The sequence below is a fragment of the Aythya fuligula genome, chromosome 3 (genome assembly GCF_009819795.1).
Source record: "Aythya fuligula isolate bAytFul2 chromosome 3, bAytFul2.pri, whole genome shotgun sequence".
Lineage (NCBI taxonomy): Eukaryota > Metazoa > Chordata > Aves > Anseriformes > Anatidae > Aythya > Aythya fuligula.
In genome coordinates, this window is record NC_045561.1 from 79,297,167 (window position 1) to 79,315,031 (window position 17,865).

A 17,865-nucleotide genomic window follows, 5' to 3' on the forward strand; every position below is an offset into this window, starting at 1 on the left:
GGAACCTCAGTTCAGAGAGGGTATGCTATGCAACCATACATGGGTCATTGCTATAGCTCAGCTATTCAAGTCACAGTAACTCAGGAACATTTCACTGTGCACTTATACCTTCAAATTTTATTTCCACAAATAATTTCAATAACAGGTTTAAACTAAGACCATTGGTAAGAACAGAACCTAACACTTTTAGTGCCACTTTTAAGTGGAACAACTAGAACAGTATTGACTTAAAGATATTGGATTTCTAATTCTTTCCTATTTCCTAAAACCCAGAGGTTTAAGAAATTATCTGTTTATATTCTATCAAAATTTCTTTCCACAATAGAGTAAAGTAATAATGGTGTGCATTCTGCAGAATCCTCAACCTCAAAAACACAGTGCAGTTCCTAAATTGTAGTTGAGTGTGCTATAAAACATACATCTATATATTTTTTCTTTCTCTAGCCAGAGCCATAAATGATCAAGTGGCTTTGCCATGGCTTCTCCATGAGATACAAACAAACAAATAAAATCTGAGAATTTGATTTCCTAAGCTCTGCTTTTCACTATGCAATATATAACCATTTGAAAGATTATTTAATTGTAGTGTACAGTAAAATGGCAACAGAAAAAAATAATAAGGAAACTATCTGAATTAATATCTGATAAAGGAATAAAAATGGCAATATTATTTTTATCTTTCTGCAACTTGAAACCAGCATCAGTGGCAAATATGGGTAAGGAATTCTCAAACAAACTCAATTTTTTCTGCCTATTTTGAGCAACTTAAGTGTGATTCATTGTACTCTGCTATACAAATAAAACAGATCATTGACTTTAATCTCTACTTACATTTCATTACTGCCTGCACTTCATAGACAGGTGTTAGAATCAAGCAGCCATCAAAGTTATCTGGCAGTGGATTAGAGGAGTCCCACGTATGTAAAGTGTTGGAAAGTTTGACAATCCGGTTTCTGCACCTAGGGATTTTCCATTCTGCAATCTCTTTCAGAGTGTATATTTGATCATCTTCGCATTCATAGAATTTTCCTTCTTGTGAAAGGGGCAAAGTAAAGGAAAGAGTCTGGTTGTTTCTGACCACACCACAGTTGACAGCCATTGTTCCATTTACCTCTTCCACAGAGTTGAAGTTGATCTGCTCACCTTGTTTGATAGTGAGGTTTGCCAATTTTATATCCTCAGAGCTGTAGAAGCATGGATGGCCAAATCTTGTTGACCCAATAGCAACTTTTCTTGTAATTTCTTCAATGCTGATATATGGAGTTTTATCTGCCACAACCTTATAAAGACCTAAGAACAGAAAACTTGCATTATTATAAAAAGGAAATGTACAAAACAGGCTGTGCCAAATTTTAGACTGTGCAATAAAAATGGGGAGCAAAGCATATCAAAGAGTTCATGGCTGATAGTTCAGTTGCTAGAAATGTAATTCTACACAGATAACATCAACAATGTGATATAAAGCGTAGGGAGCTGGAATTAGCCCTCTGCACTCTGCAACTACTGTATTTCTTACATCCAGCATTTTTACATTTGTGATTCAAAAATAAAATTAAAAAAAAAAAAAAAAGCATTTTTTTTTCTTTCTTTCTTGCTTCAGAAACAAAAGATGTGTTATCTTAAGTTCTTATCTTTCTTCCCAGGAAACCAGCCTTTAAGAAATAATTACAGACAAGATATAAGGAAGAGCAACAGAAATGTGATCAGTGAAACACAGGTTGAAGTTTCTCCCTAAACATCAGTATCACATATTCTTCTACATGCAGACTGAGGATTCCAAGACCAAGTATGTTTCAAGAAATAGCACAACTGAAAAAGGAGCATGTAATGATAAGAATGAGCAAGGGAAATTGATCTTAGCATCTGCGATAGCCCAGACCATCAAACGGAGTGATTCACAGTTTGGGTGCTGGAGCACTGTGGCACAAGGCAATTAAAGTGCTGAAGTACTGCGAGGCAGGAGATGCATCTGAGCTTCCTTAGCCCCCAGGGACATTATTATTTCATGTTAGTCATGCCCCTTGGAGCTGTCTCATTAGGAGTTCGCATCAGAAGAAAAATGTGTACATTTTTATATTTGTGTGAGTGTTTTCACAGAGGAAGACGAAGTGGACAGTTTAGAGGACTAAACAGTAGGGTTTAGCTGAGCTGTATGATTAAGCTCTCTTCTTCCCAAGATGCAGCAGTGTGAATGTTGCCTCATGGCACAGCAACTTTTAAGTTGCAGCTACAGCTGCAGTGACAAAGAAGCCAAGCTCCCAGGGGGATGCTGTGCCTTCTTTCCTGTCTCCCTCCAAAAACAAAAAGCAGAAACCCCATGGCCCCATTGCTCCACATTTTTGCATCCTTTGGACCATACAAAGGGCACTGTATCCTTGTGGTAAAGGAATACTCCCACCTTTGCAGTTATGAAGGAGGAATGTGATGGGGACTCAAGGAATGCTGCTAGAGATATTTTCATGGCAGTTCTACATCTCATAAGTGGTTCACATCATGTAAAAGGGTTTAAGTACCCCCTTTGCCTCCCTCATCATTTAGTCTGGGAACTGGGGCAACACTGACTACTACTCCCTTTCTGTGGTGAAGGGAAGGATGCCCCAGCAGATACCTGAATCTCAACCAGGCATGACACTGCCAGAACACAGTTTCTGCTAGGTGCTGGGAAGATACTCACTCCTATCTCCAGACTTTCTCTTGATTGCAGGTTTGTTTAACAAATTAGATCCAGGGATTGCTTCATTTAAAAATAATCTCCTTTTTTATTTATTTCTCCCACACCTTTTTCCCTACTAAGCTTATCTCCATAAATACATGATCAACAAAATTGTGGAGCCTGTGTGGAAGCAGGGGCGGCACCTTAGGATAATATTCTTTAAAAATGCCTTTTTTTTTTTTTCCCCTCACAGAATTGCTGTGCTTCTGGCTTCACTGTAACAAAAACTGCTACCTTTACATCATAGCTTTAGTACCCTTCTTGTTAAAGACACAAAAAATCTGTTTGGTGAATAGCTTTCATTTGATTTATCACCAGATTGGGCATGTTTGGTTCTAGGTGTCCCATGAGACCACTAGTAACTGTGGCAACTAACAGCACTGAGCACTTGTCAGCAGCCTAAACAGCAATAGTCTATTTGATTTACTGCAGAAATAGTCACTAATTGTGGCTATGTAACTGTTGTCTGCAATTCTGTGCCTTCACACTTGTCTGTATGACAGTTAGCTTTTCCTGTGTGAAATTAGTACCCTTGTGGAAATACATCTGCTACATATCGGTCCTCAATGTAGCACTATGGGAAAGTATTCTGACTTTTTTTCCAGCTTTCCTTTTTTAAGGAAGCCACATCCACGAATGCAACTGCACAGATAAAACCTTACCACATTTCTTTCTCAATGATATTTTTAAAGTTTCCCATAGCTGTTTTTTAATACAATTACTAATAAACAAGTTAGCTACCCCAGTACTATTGAAGCTGCCAGTACAGATTGAAGCTGCCAGTACAGATTGAGACAAATCGATTCATCAGCATTTAGAAAATATCACAGTGACAAGGCACCAATGACAAACTGCAATTGTGGAAAAGACAGCATTCCCAAACAGTGTTCCAATGTCATGCTTTGCAAGCATAGGATGGGCATCATCTCTTGATAATGCTGAGAGAAAGGAAATAGGAATATTCTTCATTAAAAGTGCATTCAAAGTACATATGATATATCCAAAAGGCAATAACTATGTTTACTCATCTGTGATATAGGTGCATGCCTATTGCCCATAGAAAGCATCCAGAATTACATTAAAATCCTCCATAAACTATGCTAACAACATTTCCAGTTGAAAGTGTCTGGCAATACACAGGCACAAGAAACCTTCCTCTCCTCTGTAAGTTTGACTCTAAACTCAGGCTTAGTAATTTCCTTGGGACAATGGATATATTTGGAAGACAGCTATTTCAGCAGCAAGCTGATGAACATGCTGGATTGGAAAGCAGTTTTCATATGGAATCAGAATCATCAGTTGTCATACAAAACAGATAACTGATTACCCCTAAGGCCCAGGCAGACTGACTGTCAGGGCTGGGAGCAGAAAAATCTTCATCATCTATTCTGCTTGTTTTCTTAATTTCAATAACAGAATGTCTGCATAGACAAATAAAGAACCATGTGGACTTGCATACTTAGCTTCTGTACTGATGGGGCCCGTGAATTAGAGGCCCCTAATAACCACCTGTTTATCTTTATGAGCATGTAAAGTTCCATATGTTTCTATCTCTATAGAAAAGAGGTGAATATATAAAAAGTTATTCTGGTGTGATGGGGGAAACCACTGTGGTCCCCATCTAACTGCCATAATCTGTCACAGTATCTTCTCATAAATGTTGTCCTTGCTATGACATATTTATTCATTTTTTATGGGGAAATGTGCTTTAAAAAATGTTATTTGGAACTATTCAGAACCTCATTAAAAACATTATGAATCAAATTACAAAACCAAATGTTTTCCAAACCTAACTTAGCAAAGAATTCTCCAGAGTAGGAGACATATGGCAAGTTTGAGATGCTAAAGTTTGGACGTTTTGAGGTCAAAATAATATTTTTGTACTCTTCCATAAATCATAAAATGACTGAATCAAATTCACTTAGACTTCCCTGAGAGAGCTTGGTGGACTATTAGGGGGATAGGCAGATGGAAATAGTGGATCTGGAAAGAAGTCCAGCTGGTTTATTGAGAGCTGGCATTGTTGCTCATATAGATCTATTTTGTAAATAATCTGAGATATGACCAAAACACACTGATCCCCATTAGTTGGGGGAAAATTACAGATAGAGACAAGAGTCACTACACATACATAGTAACTACAGGAATGCATAACCATTGTCACACGCCATGAATCCATATCACCTGGTAGCATTTCACTAGGTGAAGTGCCTGCCTAGCTATAATATCATAATTAGCAAGCCTCAAATCTAACTGCCCCATAATTTTCAAGAAAAATTTTAAGCACTGACTTATGCATACGGGAGTCTGAGAGAATGATTTTTACTGGTATTGGAGAGAAAGGAAGGCCCATAGATCACTTGTTTTGTTCTGTGGGAAAGTATGTTTTTACAGAAGAATGTTTTTACCACCTTTTTACAGAACAATATATGCAGCTCCCTTTTACTGGCTACATAGTGATAAAGCACACCTCTCTGTAGTTTTATAGGCTTCCTGTTTTCAGTCCTAATTAGATTCCTGAAGAAAAGGAGTATCCTTTTTATTCTCTCTTTTTCTTCTTTGCCCAACAGAAAACTGAAAAAAAAAATCAAAAATCAGGCTCACCTAATAGAGCAGCGAGTAGTCTTCAAGTTAAAACTAGCTGAAAGACTTTCTGTCCTAGACTACCAGTCTCTGTTCCCCAAGGTAATGCAGAAGGGGATCATTTCAGTTCCCAACTTCTCTGGAGCTGACTTGGTTATCATTCCTCCACCATCCACACTTCCACCTCCTCTGCTCCAGTGACCTCTTCACATCCTGCCCCAAAGCCAAACCATCACTCTCATCTCACATCTGCTGCTTTTTTTTCCCTTTGCCAAGGATGGTGGGGTTTTCCTTCTTACCACCTTCCCAGTCTGTGCCAACCACATTGACAGTCACAGTAAGACCTCCAGCAGATTGTCAGTCTATGTTCAGCATCACCACTGGAGAGCCATGTGTTAGCAACCACCCTAGCACAGATTCTGGGGATTGATTTTCTCATCATTCCTGTTTTGCGGGGCATTCACTTTGCTAAATGGAAGTCCTTCAGACTGATAGCACTTCAACTCCTATCAAGGTGAGCCTTTCAGTGCCCAACCTCAGCTTTTTCACACATGCATGGCCACAGGCAAGTCTCCTGCTTTGTGGCTTGTGAAGGCTGAGAGCTCAAAGGGGTGCTTGTGCTCAGCTACGTCTGTCAGGTCCTGTAGGAATGAGCAGCAGCAGCTGTCACAGACCTCCTGAAAACAGGGAGAGCTCAGCAATATTTTTGCAGAAGAAGGAATATAACAGAACAAAATGAAATCATTTGTGCTGGCACACAGTTCAGGTGTTGTGTAAATTACCTGTCTCTGCTAACTTGTTAGTAGTGAAAATTGTAGTTCAAAATGCTGTTAGATGTAGCAATCGAAGTGTCTAGAGTAAGAGCAGATTTTTATTTTTTTTTTCAATGTATGAGTACAAAGAATAGCCTGGCCCTCTGAGGCATGAAAAAAGAACAAATTAGAATGAGGAGAAAATGAAATAACATAGATAGCAAACTTGCAGTTGCAGCGTTTTTTCTAATGCAAAGGCCAGATTAGGACTTTATCAAGAATCTGATTTGCCAGAGCAGAAAAAAAAAAAAAAAGTAAAAAAATCTGTAGACTGCAAATACATTCAGGAAGACAAAGAGCAAGGATCGTTGAGAGCCAATGAGCCTGGTTCTTCTCTCAGAGAGACATTATTCCCAGAGTAACCTAAACAGGCACATGGCTTGCTTACGCCAGTGTGCATACAGTGAAAAGACATATGGTCCCATCGCAGGCAAACGATAACTCACAACAAAGGAAATGGAACATAACATCAAAAAAGAAGGTTTCTTTACATCAGCACTAACAAGAGAGCCCTGTAAGTACAGTGTAAATACAGCATCAGAGTCTAGAGACCTGTGGATGTTTTTACTGAAGTAATTCAACAACAGTGTAAAAAAGATCATTCATAATCCAGTTCTGTGCTTTGTTGTGGAAATGGGGCAAGCCAGCAATGTTCTTAGACTAGCATCGTATAGTTCAGTTGGAAGGGACCTGCAAAGATCAAGTCCAACTGTCCCATTCAGAGCGTAGCATGTGTACATAATAAGTGACCGCTTCATAAAAGGTTAAGGGTCAAGAAGAAGAGACTGGGACATCTTGACTTTGTAAAATAGACTCATTCTTCAGTGAAAAAATAAATCAAACATATGACAAATTTGCCTCTTACCAGAAAGCTCTTGAATGCACAAGGATACATATACGGAAGAAAACGAGAGAAGTGCTCCCTGTTGGGCTAATAAGAAGCGTCATTATCCCCCTCTTCAGCATCGCTGTTCAGTACCACCCATCATGTGGTGGATAACAATGATAAATTTCAGCAAAAGGAACACTGAATTTATATTTCTAGTGAAATAACTCAGTTTTCTAGAATACCAGTTGGGAGATTACATAAATATGTATGTAAATTGTAGTGATTATACTGAATTTTAAAATATTCTCAACAGGGTAACAACATCCAAATGCCAAGTTGTAAAACTGATCACTTAAATGCAAACAAATCCAAATTCACCAAGTTCAAGCATTTCAAATCACAGGTGGTTCTGTTCTAAAAATCATGAGATTCAACATTAATAAATATAGAATTACTTTTATCACTCAGTTGTGTTGGATATTTTAGGATTCAAATGTTCAAACTCATCTGTCAAACAAAATTTAGAATATAACTTCCTATACGTATGTATATTTTAATGATGATTGTAGAAATGTTAATAATAGCAAAGAAACTTGGAATACAAGAAAAATGCAAGATATCTCGTGAGTTCACAGTATAGCAGTGCTTCAATATCTCTAGATAGCCACAAATAATTAAGATGTCTTTGATGATTACATTTGGGCCCTATCAGTACATGAAAATGACATTCAAAAAAAAAATAATCTTTTAATAAGTGGTCATACAAATGGTTCTGATTCAAAGAATAAGAAAAACATGAAAGTAAATTGAGGATCCACTAGGGAAAAGAAAATGATATATAGGACTACTTCAGAGAGAAATCTGTATTGTGCAGATGGAAAATGAAGGCACGGCAGAAGATACTTTCCTGTGGAATTCAGATGAAACATTACATTCTCATCTGTTTTTACATTTTATTTGCTTCGAGAAGCGTGTCTTGTCTCCCGCTGCAGAAAAAGCAAATGCCAGTTTGGGTTCTGGCATGACCTAAACAGTATATATGCACATGCACACAATCTCACGTGCACTGCAATACAGTAGAAGAACATCAGTGATGTTACTAAGTCACTCACATACTGGAAAATATCCACATTACACTTCCTTGAGCAGCATCAGCTTAGCCTCCCACATGGTCGCATTACAATACAATTTAAATTAAATGCTTACATGCTATTTTTCTCTATAAAACTACAGCTCATTTTATAGATTAGCTAGATTGCTGGCCCAAAGTGAATTCTGGATGTGATCTCAGGCTCTTGAGGACTGCGGTACTATCATATGTGCTCTGTCCCCACATCTCTCACTCTCAGGTGTCCCATAACTTCTGTCCCAGGCACACATGGGCTCCCTCCTGCACGTACCACTTCCTCTTCACACTGCTCGCTGCTTTCCAGCCTCTTCAACTCCTCTGCTGCTACTACCTCTGCTGCCTACAAGACTCCCAGCTTATGAAATGCCCTACATATCTATACTTGTTGGGTTGTGGTCCTCATCTGATGGACCAACTGACTCTCAGCTCCAGTGCCTGTTCCTCGTATATCAAATCTTTACCCTTCTCTTATGCTCCTAAGTACAACATTTTTCTACAAGTTTCCCAACCTGATTTGCCCCCTTCCTACACACATACAACCAATACTTCCTCCACTGCATTTCAGTCACTTCCCTATTTAACACAGCTGGGCCCTTAAAGCAGGTGAATTGAGATGAAAGCTGAATTGAATAATGAATTAGAATGACATGTGTGATGAACTAAGTAGCCCAGGTGCAGTATTGTCCACTTCTCCCTGACAGGCCACATGATTGGAGGATGATATTTTCATTTTGAATATCAAGTCAGTATGAGATGCAAAATATCTTTAGTCCATGCTCCAAAATGTAGGTATTTGGGTAATTCTTTATATATTTTCCTCTAATATTGTTTCCAGGCATGTAGCAGCCACTTTGGCCACTGGAATTATAATAACTAATAATAAATAAATAAATAAATAAAAACATAAGAAAGTATTTGTAATCTTTTCTATTCAAAATAATAAAATAATTATACACTAAAAATAATGGAATTATATTCTGTACACAAGGCAATGAAAATAGCTCAAAGTTTGGCAAAGTCACAAATAACTGAGAAGACAGCTTTGTAACGATTCTGACACTGAGTGACCTCAAGTATAGAAAGCATTCTTACTGAACATTATAACATTAATAATTTCTATTCAGGCACAAAAGAGAACTCTAAGGGTGGAAATTTAAAAATGAGTGGATTGTGTCTTGTGCCATCTGATAAAATTGTATCCTTGACAGATGAGATGTAACCTCAAACAAATATCAATCAAGGCAGCAAATCAATAAAATGCACAAAGGTGATTATTCAGGGTTATAATTCCTCAAAAACGTATTCATGAAATACTATACCAGGAAAATTTAGAGGTAATTCCACTTTGGCAGAAAACTGGCTGTCTTCATTATTCTCACAGATACTTGCTATGAGCTTATTAATTTTGAAACCAGTAACTTTAATCACTTCTCCTGTTGACAGGCAGCATTCATTTCCAAACATCTCATAGATGGAACCTGAAAAGCAAATCAAAAGAAAAGAAAAGTGTTCAACATTTTATCACTTTTTCAAGTATCTTTCTCTCTTTGAATGAAAGTAAAAACACTTAAAATAAGTTATATGAAATATTCTTATCCTACAGTAACTAGTCAAATCTTCACTTTCTCCCCTAAAGATTATAAGAAAATTCATCTTGTGACTTCAGTGATCTTGGAAGAGATCTTCACTGATCTAGTATGCACTGTCCTTAGATGTGTGTAAGGACATTAAGGTTTGAAGAACTTGCATTTCAAAGTTGTAAAACCAAAACATAATGAGGCAGAGCATAGACTACCTGGGTCATAAGGAGCTGCCTCGTGAAATCAGCAGGTGGTGGAATCTGGGCAGGAAAGGTGCCTCTGCACAGCACAGGACACAGCATAGAAAACAATAGACTGCAACAGAAGACAAAAACTATAGACCCTACAAGGTACCCAGGGAGAGGCCAGGAGACATCAAAGTGAAATCAACATTTGAGATTTCCATAGTAACAGGAAATCTGAAGAAAGTGAAAGAAAATTGAAGGCTGGTAAATTAACAGTGGTAATCCCTGCCCCATGCTGAAACAAGCCTATTGATTTTTTCCTGGAAGAAAAGGAAAAAAAAAAATAATCCTTTTTTTCTTGTGATGTTCAGAAGATTGAGTTCAGGAACAAAGCAATCCAACTAAGCATCTCAGAGATTCCTCAACACAATCTGGAACTGCCGCTTGCCCTGCCAAAAACACCCTCCATTCTCCATACTAGCTGTGGTCCATCTTTGATGTTTCAGAAGTGCATGTGTGTTGGGGGTGTGGAGGGTGAGGGGAATAATAAAACAAAATCATAACAAAAGCCAAGTTATGCAGAAGGGAAATTCTTCCTGGTCCCTGCAGAAGATTAGCAGAAGCTTTGAGGCACAGGATTAATTAATTATATATGAAGGCAGTGCAGCAAACACATGGCGATTAAGTCTTTTTTCAGCTACATTTGTAGATAGCATTACTTTGAACAAAAAAGCCTCTCATCAGAAATGTTAACTTTAATTCTAACTTCTATTCTTCTGATGCAGTGCATTTCCTTCTATGAACTTATCAAGCTCTATCCTGAACCGATATGGAAGTGTGGTGCTTGGAATCTCATCTCAGAATTTCATTTCCCTCATGGTGAGAAACCTTATTCTCATTTCCACTCCTAATTTATTGGTGACTGTATTCCTTTGCTCTGCTACTAACATTGTACTGCTATTTAAAATATTTCTGTTTTACTCATTTCCATTTCTCTTTTTCCCAAAGTGCTTCCAAGGTTAATTTTACCCTGTTTCTAGTCACATTTTTAACAAAAATCTAAAAGAAACAAATTCTCTTCATCTCCTCTGACAAGACAAATTTTTGTTCCCACAATCCTCTGTGGAGAACAATCAGACTTGTTAGCATCACTGATAAGCACCAGCCTTAGGCAAAGGGGAACTGAGCAGCTTGCTCTTATTTATCTCTTAGACAAACTTTGTGGGTAGAGATCTGCAAGCTTGGTATGAGAGGTTGCGGAGGGGGGGAGTCTTGTGTTGGTGGGATAGCCCTGTTTTGGCAGCAGAACAGAATCTTGAGGGCCATGGTGCCCAAGTGAAACCTTTTGCTTCATTATGTGTAAAAAGAAGTTAACACCCTGAATATGATAATGAGCTTAATGAATTATATGCTAAACATATATGACTATAGTGTTTGACTCTTCACCCAAATCATGTTAAATGTCACCCCTGGAGAGGGAATGGATAAGGTTAGGATATAATAGAGTGCTAAGAGTCCATGGGGGAAAAAAAAAAAAAAAAAAAAGAAAAAAAGTTAGGAAAAAAAAGAGAGAGAGAGAGAGAGAGCAAGGAAAAAAGAGCTGCTGGGGAGGAAGAATTGGAAACCTAGTAGGGGCAGCTGATGGGCTGTGCTCCTTCTTCACCAAAACAGGGACACTTTCTTGGTAAGTTCTGCGCCTTCACCCTTTGATGAGGAATACCTGGGATAGCATTTTGCCAGCACTGTTATCATATATTAGCACTATTGCAATAAGTGTGTTTAGCAACAGCAATTCCCAATCTGTTACGTCTGTCACCTTATTAAGTTCAACATTGTGAAGCTCATTCAAAGCCCTTAGCAGGGCTTTGAAATAAACAAGTGTTTTACTCTCATAAGTCCTCCTTTAATACAACAGCTTCTAATAGCCCTTTCTTGCATCTTGTTCAGTTGAAACTCCTGTCTTTTTCTTTCATCCCTTTTAACCTAGGTAGCCAGAATGGTCTCAGGCAATGACGGATATTTAAAATCTGACCTCTGGTTATATATAGCAATCAATAATTTAGATAGCCTGTACTGAAATATTGCCATTGCCTCCAGAACTTACTTCCCACAGAAAGTAACAATCTCTACTCTAAAGCTTTCCTTGTAGGTGGGGGAGGAAAAAAAAAAAAAAAAAAGGTTTGTTTTTTTTTTTTTCCTAAGTGTAATATCAAAAATGCAACTATTAACCCAGCAATTTTCCTAAGGCTTACTCAATATCAGTTCCAGTCACTCTGAGTATAAGACATATTTATCAACTTTGCTACAGTGCTTTCAGGCAACAAGCACTTGGCCACCACCTTGACCTCACTGGAAGACCAACCTGAGCAAAAGTCACCCTCGTATTAGCCTAAATCTCAAAGCCTGAGAAGAGCACCACAAACTAATAGGTTTGTGTCAGCACAGGAGAATGAACAAGAGTAACATGAAGCAACCGATGGAGTTCACTCCATCAGGAAAATACACCCAGGAAAACCTGCAAACCTTTCTGTTGCTTGTGCTATCCTCTCACAATTAAGATGGACACCAGGGAATCTCCAGCTGCTCCCCTGAAGAAGACAGATATAAATGTAGTTTTTAACCCTATGCAGAAGGAACCTAAGCAAAAAAATCCAAATAAAAATTAAATATATATATATATACTAATAAAAATAAAAGCACGTGGCAGATGCTTTCAGAAGACTGAATGTACAACATTGCCTGATTTCCCTTCCAACTGGTGAGGCCACACCTTGAGTACTGTGTTCAGTTTTGGGCCCCTCGCTACAAGAAGGACATCAAAGTGCTCAAGCGAGTCCAGAGAAGGGCAACAAAGCTGGTGAGGGGTCTGGAGAACCAGTCTTACGAGGAGCTGCTGAGGAAGCTGGGATTGTTCAGCCTGGAGAAAAGGAGGCTCAGGGTGACCTTATCACACTCTATAGGTACCTTAAAGGAGGCTGCAGCGAGGTGGGGGTTGGTCTATTCTCCCACGTGCCTGGTGACAGGATGAGGGGGAATGGGCTTACGTTGCACAAGGGGAGGTTTAAGTTAGTATTAGGAAGAACTTTACTGAAAGGGTTGTTAGGCATTGGAATAGGTTGCCCAGGGAAGTGGTTGAGTCACCATCCCTGGAGGTCTTTAAAAGACATTTAGATGTAGAGCTTAGTGGTATGGTTTAGTGGAGGACTTGTTAGGTCAGAGGTTGGACTAGGTGATCTTGGAGGTCTCTTCCAACCTAGATGATTCTGTGATTCTGTGTAATATAGGACGAAGGGGACTACCGTACTCAGACTCTAAACTTTCCCAGAAGGCTACTTCCTGTTGCACACCAGGATGGCAATTAGCACATAGTTCTGGATTACAGTGCCACACAAATACTAACCACAGCCAAGTGAAAGAACATGCTGTTTATGCATTCTTTCAACCAGTCTAGTACCAACCAGAAGATCAAGAGAGTTGCTGCCCTTTAACTATAAAACAACAATCTAGTTTTCTTATTGTAAAGATACTGCATAGTTGTTTTCTCTCCCCTTAGCCCCTGAGCAATTCAACACCGACTAACCCAGCTTTCTCTGCTAGATATTGTTACAGTTCCTATCGGCAGCGTAGCTGCTGCTCTAATAAACACATGAGGAATTATCATAGCTCTCTTGCTTTAGCTGAGCTCTCTAGGATATTTTATGACAGTCAGAAAAGAGTTTGTGCAATACTTATTACATATGAGAGTGAGAGGGAGAGAAAATTGAGCAGCCTCAAAGAGAGTAGTATTCCTTTTGTGCTGAACCACCTCACTCCTCACATAAGACGCAGCAGAAATCACAAGCAACCATGATATTTTGAGGTATGGGGAATCCCAAAGGACCCCACATGATGAGCTCTGCATTACAGAAACATCAAAAAATGAGCAAAGAATTCCAATATTCTCACTCTTGAACAAATATTTGCAAAAACATGTTCAAAATGGGAGCTCGTGGCTTCCAGAGGCTTTTATTTATTTATTTATTTTTTATTCAGCGCAGATTTAGACACAGAGTCTCCAGATTACCTCACTTGAAAATAGACCCCAAGAAACCATTTAGCATATTGAAAGTAACTCCACTGTCTAATTACAGGCTTCGGGCACATTTACTTTCATCTCTGCTAGTCAGCCTTCGCAAGCACTGCCTTCGATCCACCTGGGACCCGTCGTGCACCCACACGCTGGCGGTGCTACTCTGTAAGAGCACAGGCATTGAGCGGTGAGGGTTCGGTGGCCTCGCTGCCTTGGGGAGATTAGTAAATAATATGGTAGATTCAGTAAAGCAAACCAAGTAACTGCTGTGAGGGGAAGAAGGGAAGAGTTAAGAGGCTGATCCTCTCCAGAAAATGCTGTGATTGATGAAGATTTAACCACTACTTCAGCCTGTATCTGCAGCAGAGTGGAAAATAAAGAAGGGAGGCAGAGGACAGTCCTGCTTCTGGTTATGGCTGGTTCTAAAGGACTTACTACTTTCATCAGGTTTGCTTTTCCTCAGGCACACTATCTTTACTACAGATTGTACTGCAGAGAGTTTGAGAAGTACAGCCCTCCACCACACAATAGAAAGTATAAGCAGAGCTTGCAAAAAAGTGAAAACACTTTTAAGTTAGTGGTGAGTCTGAGGTTTCAGAACCAATCTAGCAGTATCCATGAGAAGAGACTAGATACACCAAACACTCAAAAACAGATGACTGAATGGCCCAAAAATTTGCCTTTGACAAAGCAAGAAAAAATTGCCAAACATAAGAAATGCAAATAACATACAAGGGGTGAACAGCAGCCTGGCACTGTAGAGATGGCAGAAAGTCTAAAAAAGTACAAGAAAAGGGTAAAATACACAAGAAAGGAAAATCTGCACTTATAAAAGAGACAAAATACCTGAGGCAGACAAGCATATGGAGTTCAAGCTGTAGTCTACAAAAAGCATTACATGGAGCTGCAGGCTCAGTTTGAAACATCAAGGGCCAAGATAATGCATTCAGAAAAAGATGGATTATAAACACCAGACTGCAAAACACCAAGGAAAGTGCACAGAATAGACACAAGGGCTGTCACAGCACCTTAACTCCCAAGGTCTTTCATCTGAGCAAAAATATAATGCTGGGGAAAACAAATGGATTGACATTCTAAAAGCACCAGTTCTAGGAAAAATGTGAAAAAGGAAAAGGGAAGGGAAGGGAAGGGAAGGGAAGGGAAGGGAAGGGAAGGGAAGGGAAGGGAAGGGAAGGGAAGGGAAGGGAAGGGAAGGGAAGGGAAGGGAAGGGAAGGGAAGGGAAGGGAAGAGGGAAGGGAAGGGAAGGGAAGGGAAGGGAAGGGAAGGGAAGGGAAGGGAAGGGAAGGGAAGGGAAGGGAAGGGAAGGGAAGGGAAGGGAAGGGAAGGGAAGGGAAGGGAAGGGAAGGGAAGGGAAGGGAAGGGAAGGGAAGGGAAGGGAAGGGAAGGGAAGGGAAGGGAAGGGAAGGGAAGGGAAGGGAAGGGAAGGGAAGGGAAGGGAAGGGAAGGGAGAAGGGAAGGGAAAGGGAAGGGAAAAGGGAAGGGAAAGGGAAGGGAAAGGGAAGGGAAAAGGGAAGGGAAGGAGAGGAGCTGGTTGTCCCATTATCAGAGAAATAAACTGTTACATGGGTACATAATTCGCTGGTAAATCTAATGCCTAGTAATAATAACAAGAAAAGTGAACCCATTATTGTTTTAAATAAAAGAGGAACAAAGGAAAGACATATTTTTGGCATCATTAAGAAGGGAAAGGGAATTAAGCAGATAGGAAGTGTGCTTTAAATCTTCCAGAACAGAGAAACACTTTTAGCGGAGCAGATGGAGAGAGTGCCCAAGTATCCCACGACTTGTAGGTGCAGGACAGGTACCTTTCATCCCAGAAGAGAGGCTGGATATAATGCTTGTACAACCACCAGTGGAAGTGTGTTATAGCATTTTCCACCAATTAAGGAAGTCAGAGACCCACCTTCAACAGCTTGTCAGTAGTGATACAAGAATAGACTGACAGATAGATATGACAGTATATAAGTATATAGATGGGTATCTATCTATATGACCATTTTCATGGGCAGCTTGTAGGACTTCAATTACCTCTTCCTTTAGCAAATTCATTTGAAATATACCAAGAGGTTGAAAGACTCTTCAGGTGAGAGGTTGGGAAAAGAATGTCTAATGGACCTAGACTGTCATTGTAAAAGCCTCCTTTTTAATAATACCAGAATTAAAAAATAAAACATAACATTTAAAATAACAAAAATAATAATAATAATAATAATAAAAAAAAACATAAAAAAATGAAACTCTGCCATCCATACAAGATCAGATCCACTTTGAGGGGGTGCAGTTGTACATACAGTATTGATTGTAATTACATATTTCTCTGCAACTAGATTGCCTTAGTCCTGATTTTAGCCCTTGCTTGGAGGTTTGCCTGGAATAGTACAATGAAGATTACATTCAGACAAGAAAAATGTTACCTATGTGATTTGTCATATAGGCATTTACAGCAAATATTTGTGCTGATAAAAGGAAGGGAGGGAAACTGCATGGTTTTCAAAAGGGAAAATAAAAATACTTTTTCCTTTAAAAGCCACAATAATTAGTCTTAAAACACTGTGAAAATACCTGCTGTGTGACAACATGACCCAGAAAGAATTTATTCAGTCTGTGTGATGTTGACCCCCCCCCAAAAAATATATGAAAAAAAAAAAAAAACTAAAATGGACCTTTTTGTGCATTTATTTGCTGTTGCACATAAAAGTCACTGTGTTTTTCCCATTCAAGTCACAAAGCAAGTATAAGACATTGAAAAGTAAATCCAGTAAACTTAAGGATTGAATCTTTTTGATTTGAAAAAAATGTATGCAGTAGAGTGCAAAAAAAAAAAAAAAAAAAAAAAAAAAAAAAAGCATTTTAACAGAACCCAGAATAAAGCAGTTTATTTACAGTGATCAAACAATGCCCCTGAAGGCTGTAATTAAAGAGCTTGTTGCCTTTGAAACCACCTTTTCTGGATTGCTACTTTGTTCAATAAAAAACACATTTATATCCTTTCATAAACTCATCTCTAGTTTGACAATCTGTATTAGCAATTGCTGTGATCACATCAAAGCAACCATAACAATTGATTCAGCATCTTTCTCCTCCATCTTCCCTAAAATGTTAAGCAGCCACACCAGCATCGTCCCTATCATGAGCCCTTTATTTGAGTTATTTCTTATTAAATGTACAAGAAAAGTCTTTTCATATTAAAAACAACAAGATAAAATATAAATATAGCTAATGCATGAGATGGATCTTGTCATTCTTCATGTCAGGGCATGTGACAGTACTACTGAGAGAAAAACCTTGTAATACAAGTTAGAACGACAGCACAGCAACCATCTCAGTAATATTTCTCTTTTGCTTTCCAGTAGCTTAGAGCCCCATTCGGTGACTGCTCTAGGAGTGAATGCTTCAGTGATCCTTATAGGAAGTGTTGCTCAAAATCAGATCCATGACTAAACAGCAATAATACATCACTTCTACATAACTCCCTTTAGTCACACAAGTCTGGGTGCTTCAGTGAGGAGGGCTGGGGAGAGCGATGCACACCAGACAAAAGACCTGACCGCAGGGGCACAGAGGGCCATTCAGCAGGGCTGGAGCTCAAGCCCAGGCTGGCCGACTCCCAGTCCGACAGCCTGTCTGCTACAGGGTGCTGCTAAGCACTTCCAAATACCCGCTATTCTGTTTTTCAACAAAGGCCACACTTTTCTACTAATGCAACCAAGTAACTTTGCAGGCAGAACAGTAGGCATTGACTCCCTAGCCCCATGAGTTTGCATCCTTGAAGGAAAGAATTTGCCCTTTTCATCTCTCAGTAGCACCCACTGAATTCATTGTAGCTGGCAGGCTGAGATGTCTTTGAAAGAAGATCCAAAGAACCAGGAGCCTGGCTGCTTTGCAAGGAGATGACAGATCTCCTGACAAGTCTTGAAAGAGGAGAACTTTGTCCCAGTGTCCT

The 17,865-nt window shown here is 39.2% G+C and overlaps 1 protein-coding gene across 1 annotated transcript in view; it reads right to left on the bottom strand.

Annotated features, from left to right (window-relative positions):
- THEMIS (thymocyte selection associated) overlaps positions 1-17,865 on the bottom strand; it is a 91,260-nt gene that overhangs the window by 63,958 nt on the left and 9,437 nt on the right. Inside the window, exons 2-3 of the mRNA XM_032185405.1 lie at positions 9,386-9,544; positions 832-1,290 (exon numbers count right to left, since the gene is read on the bottom strand). Of these exons, the coding sequence (XP_032041296.1) occupies positions 832-1,290; positions 9,386-9,544 (618 nt within the window). The remainder of the gene's footprint in view (positions 1-831; positions 1,291-9,385; positions 9,545-17,865) is intronic.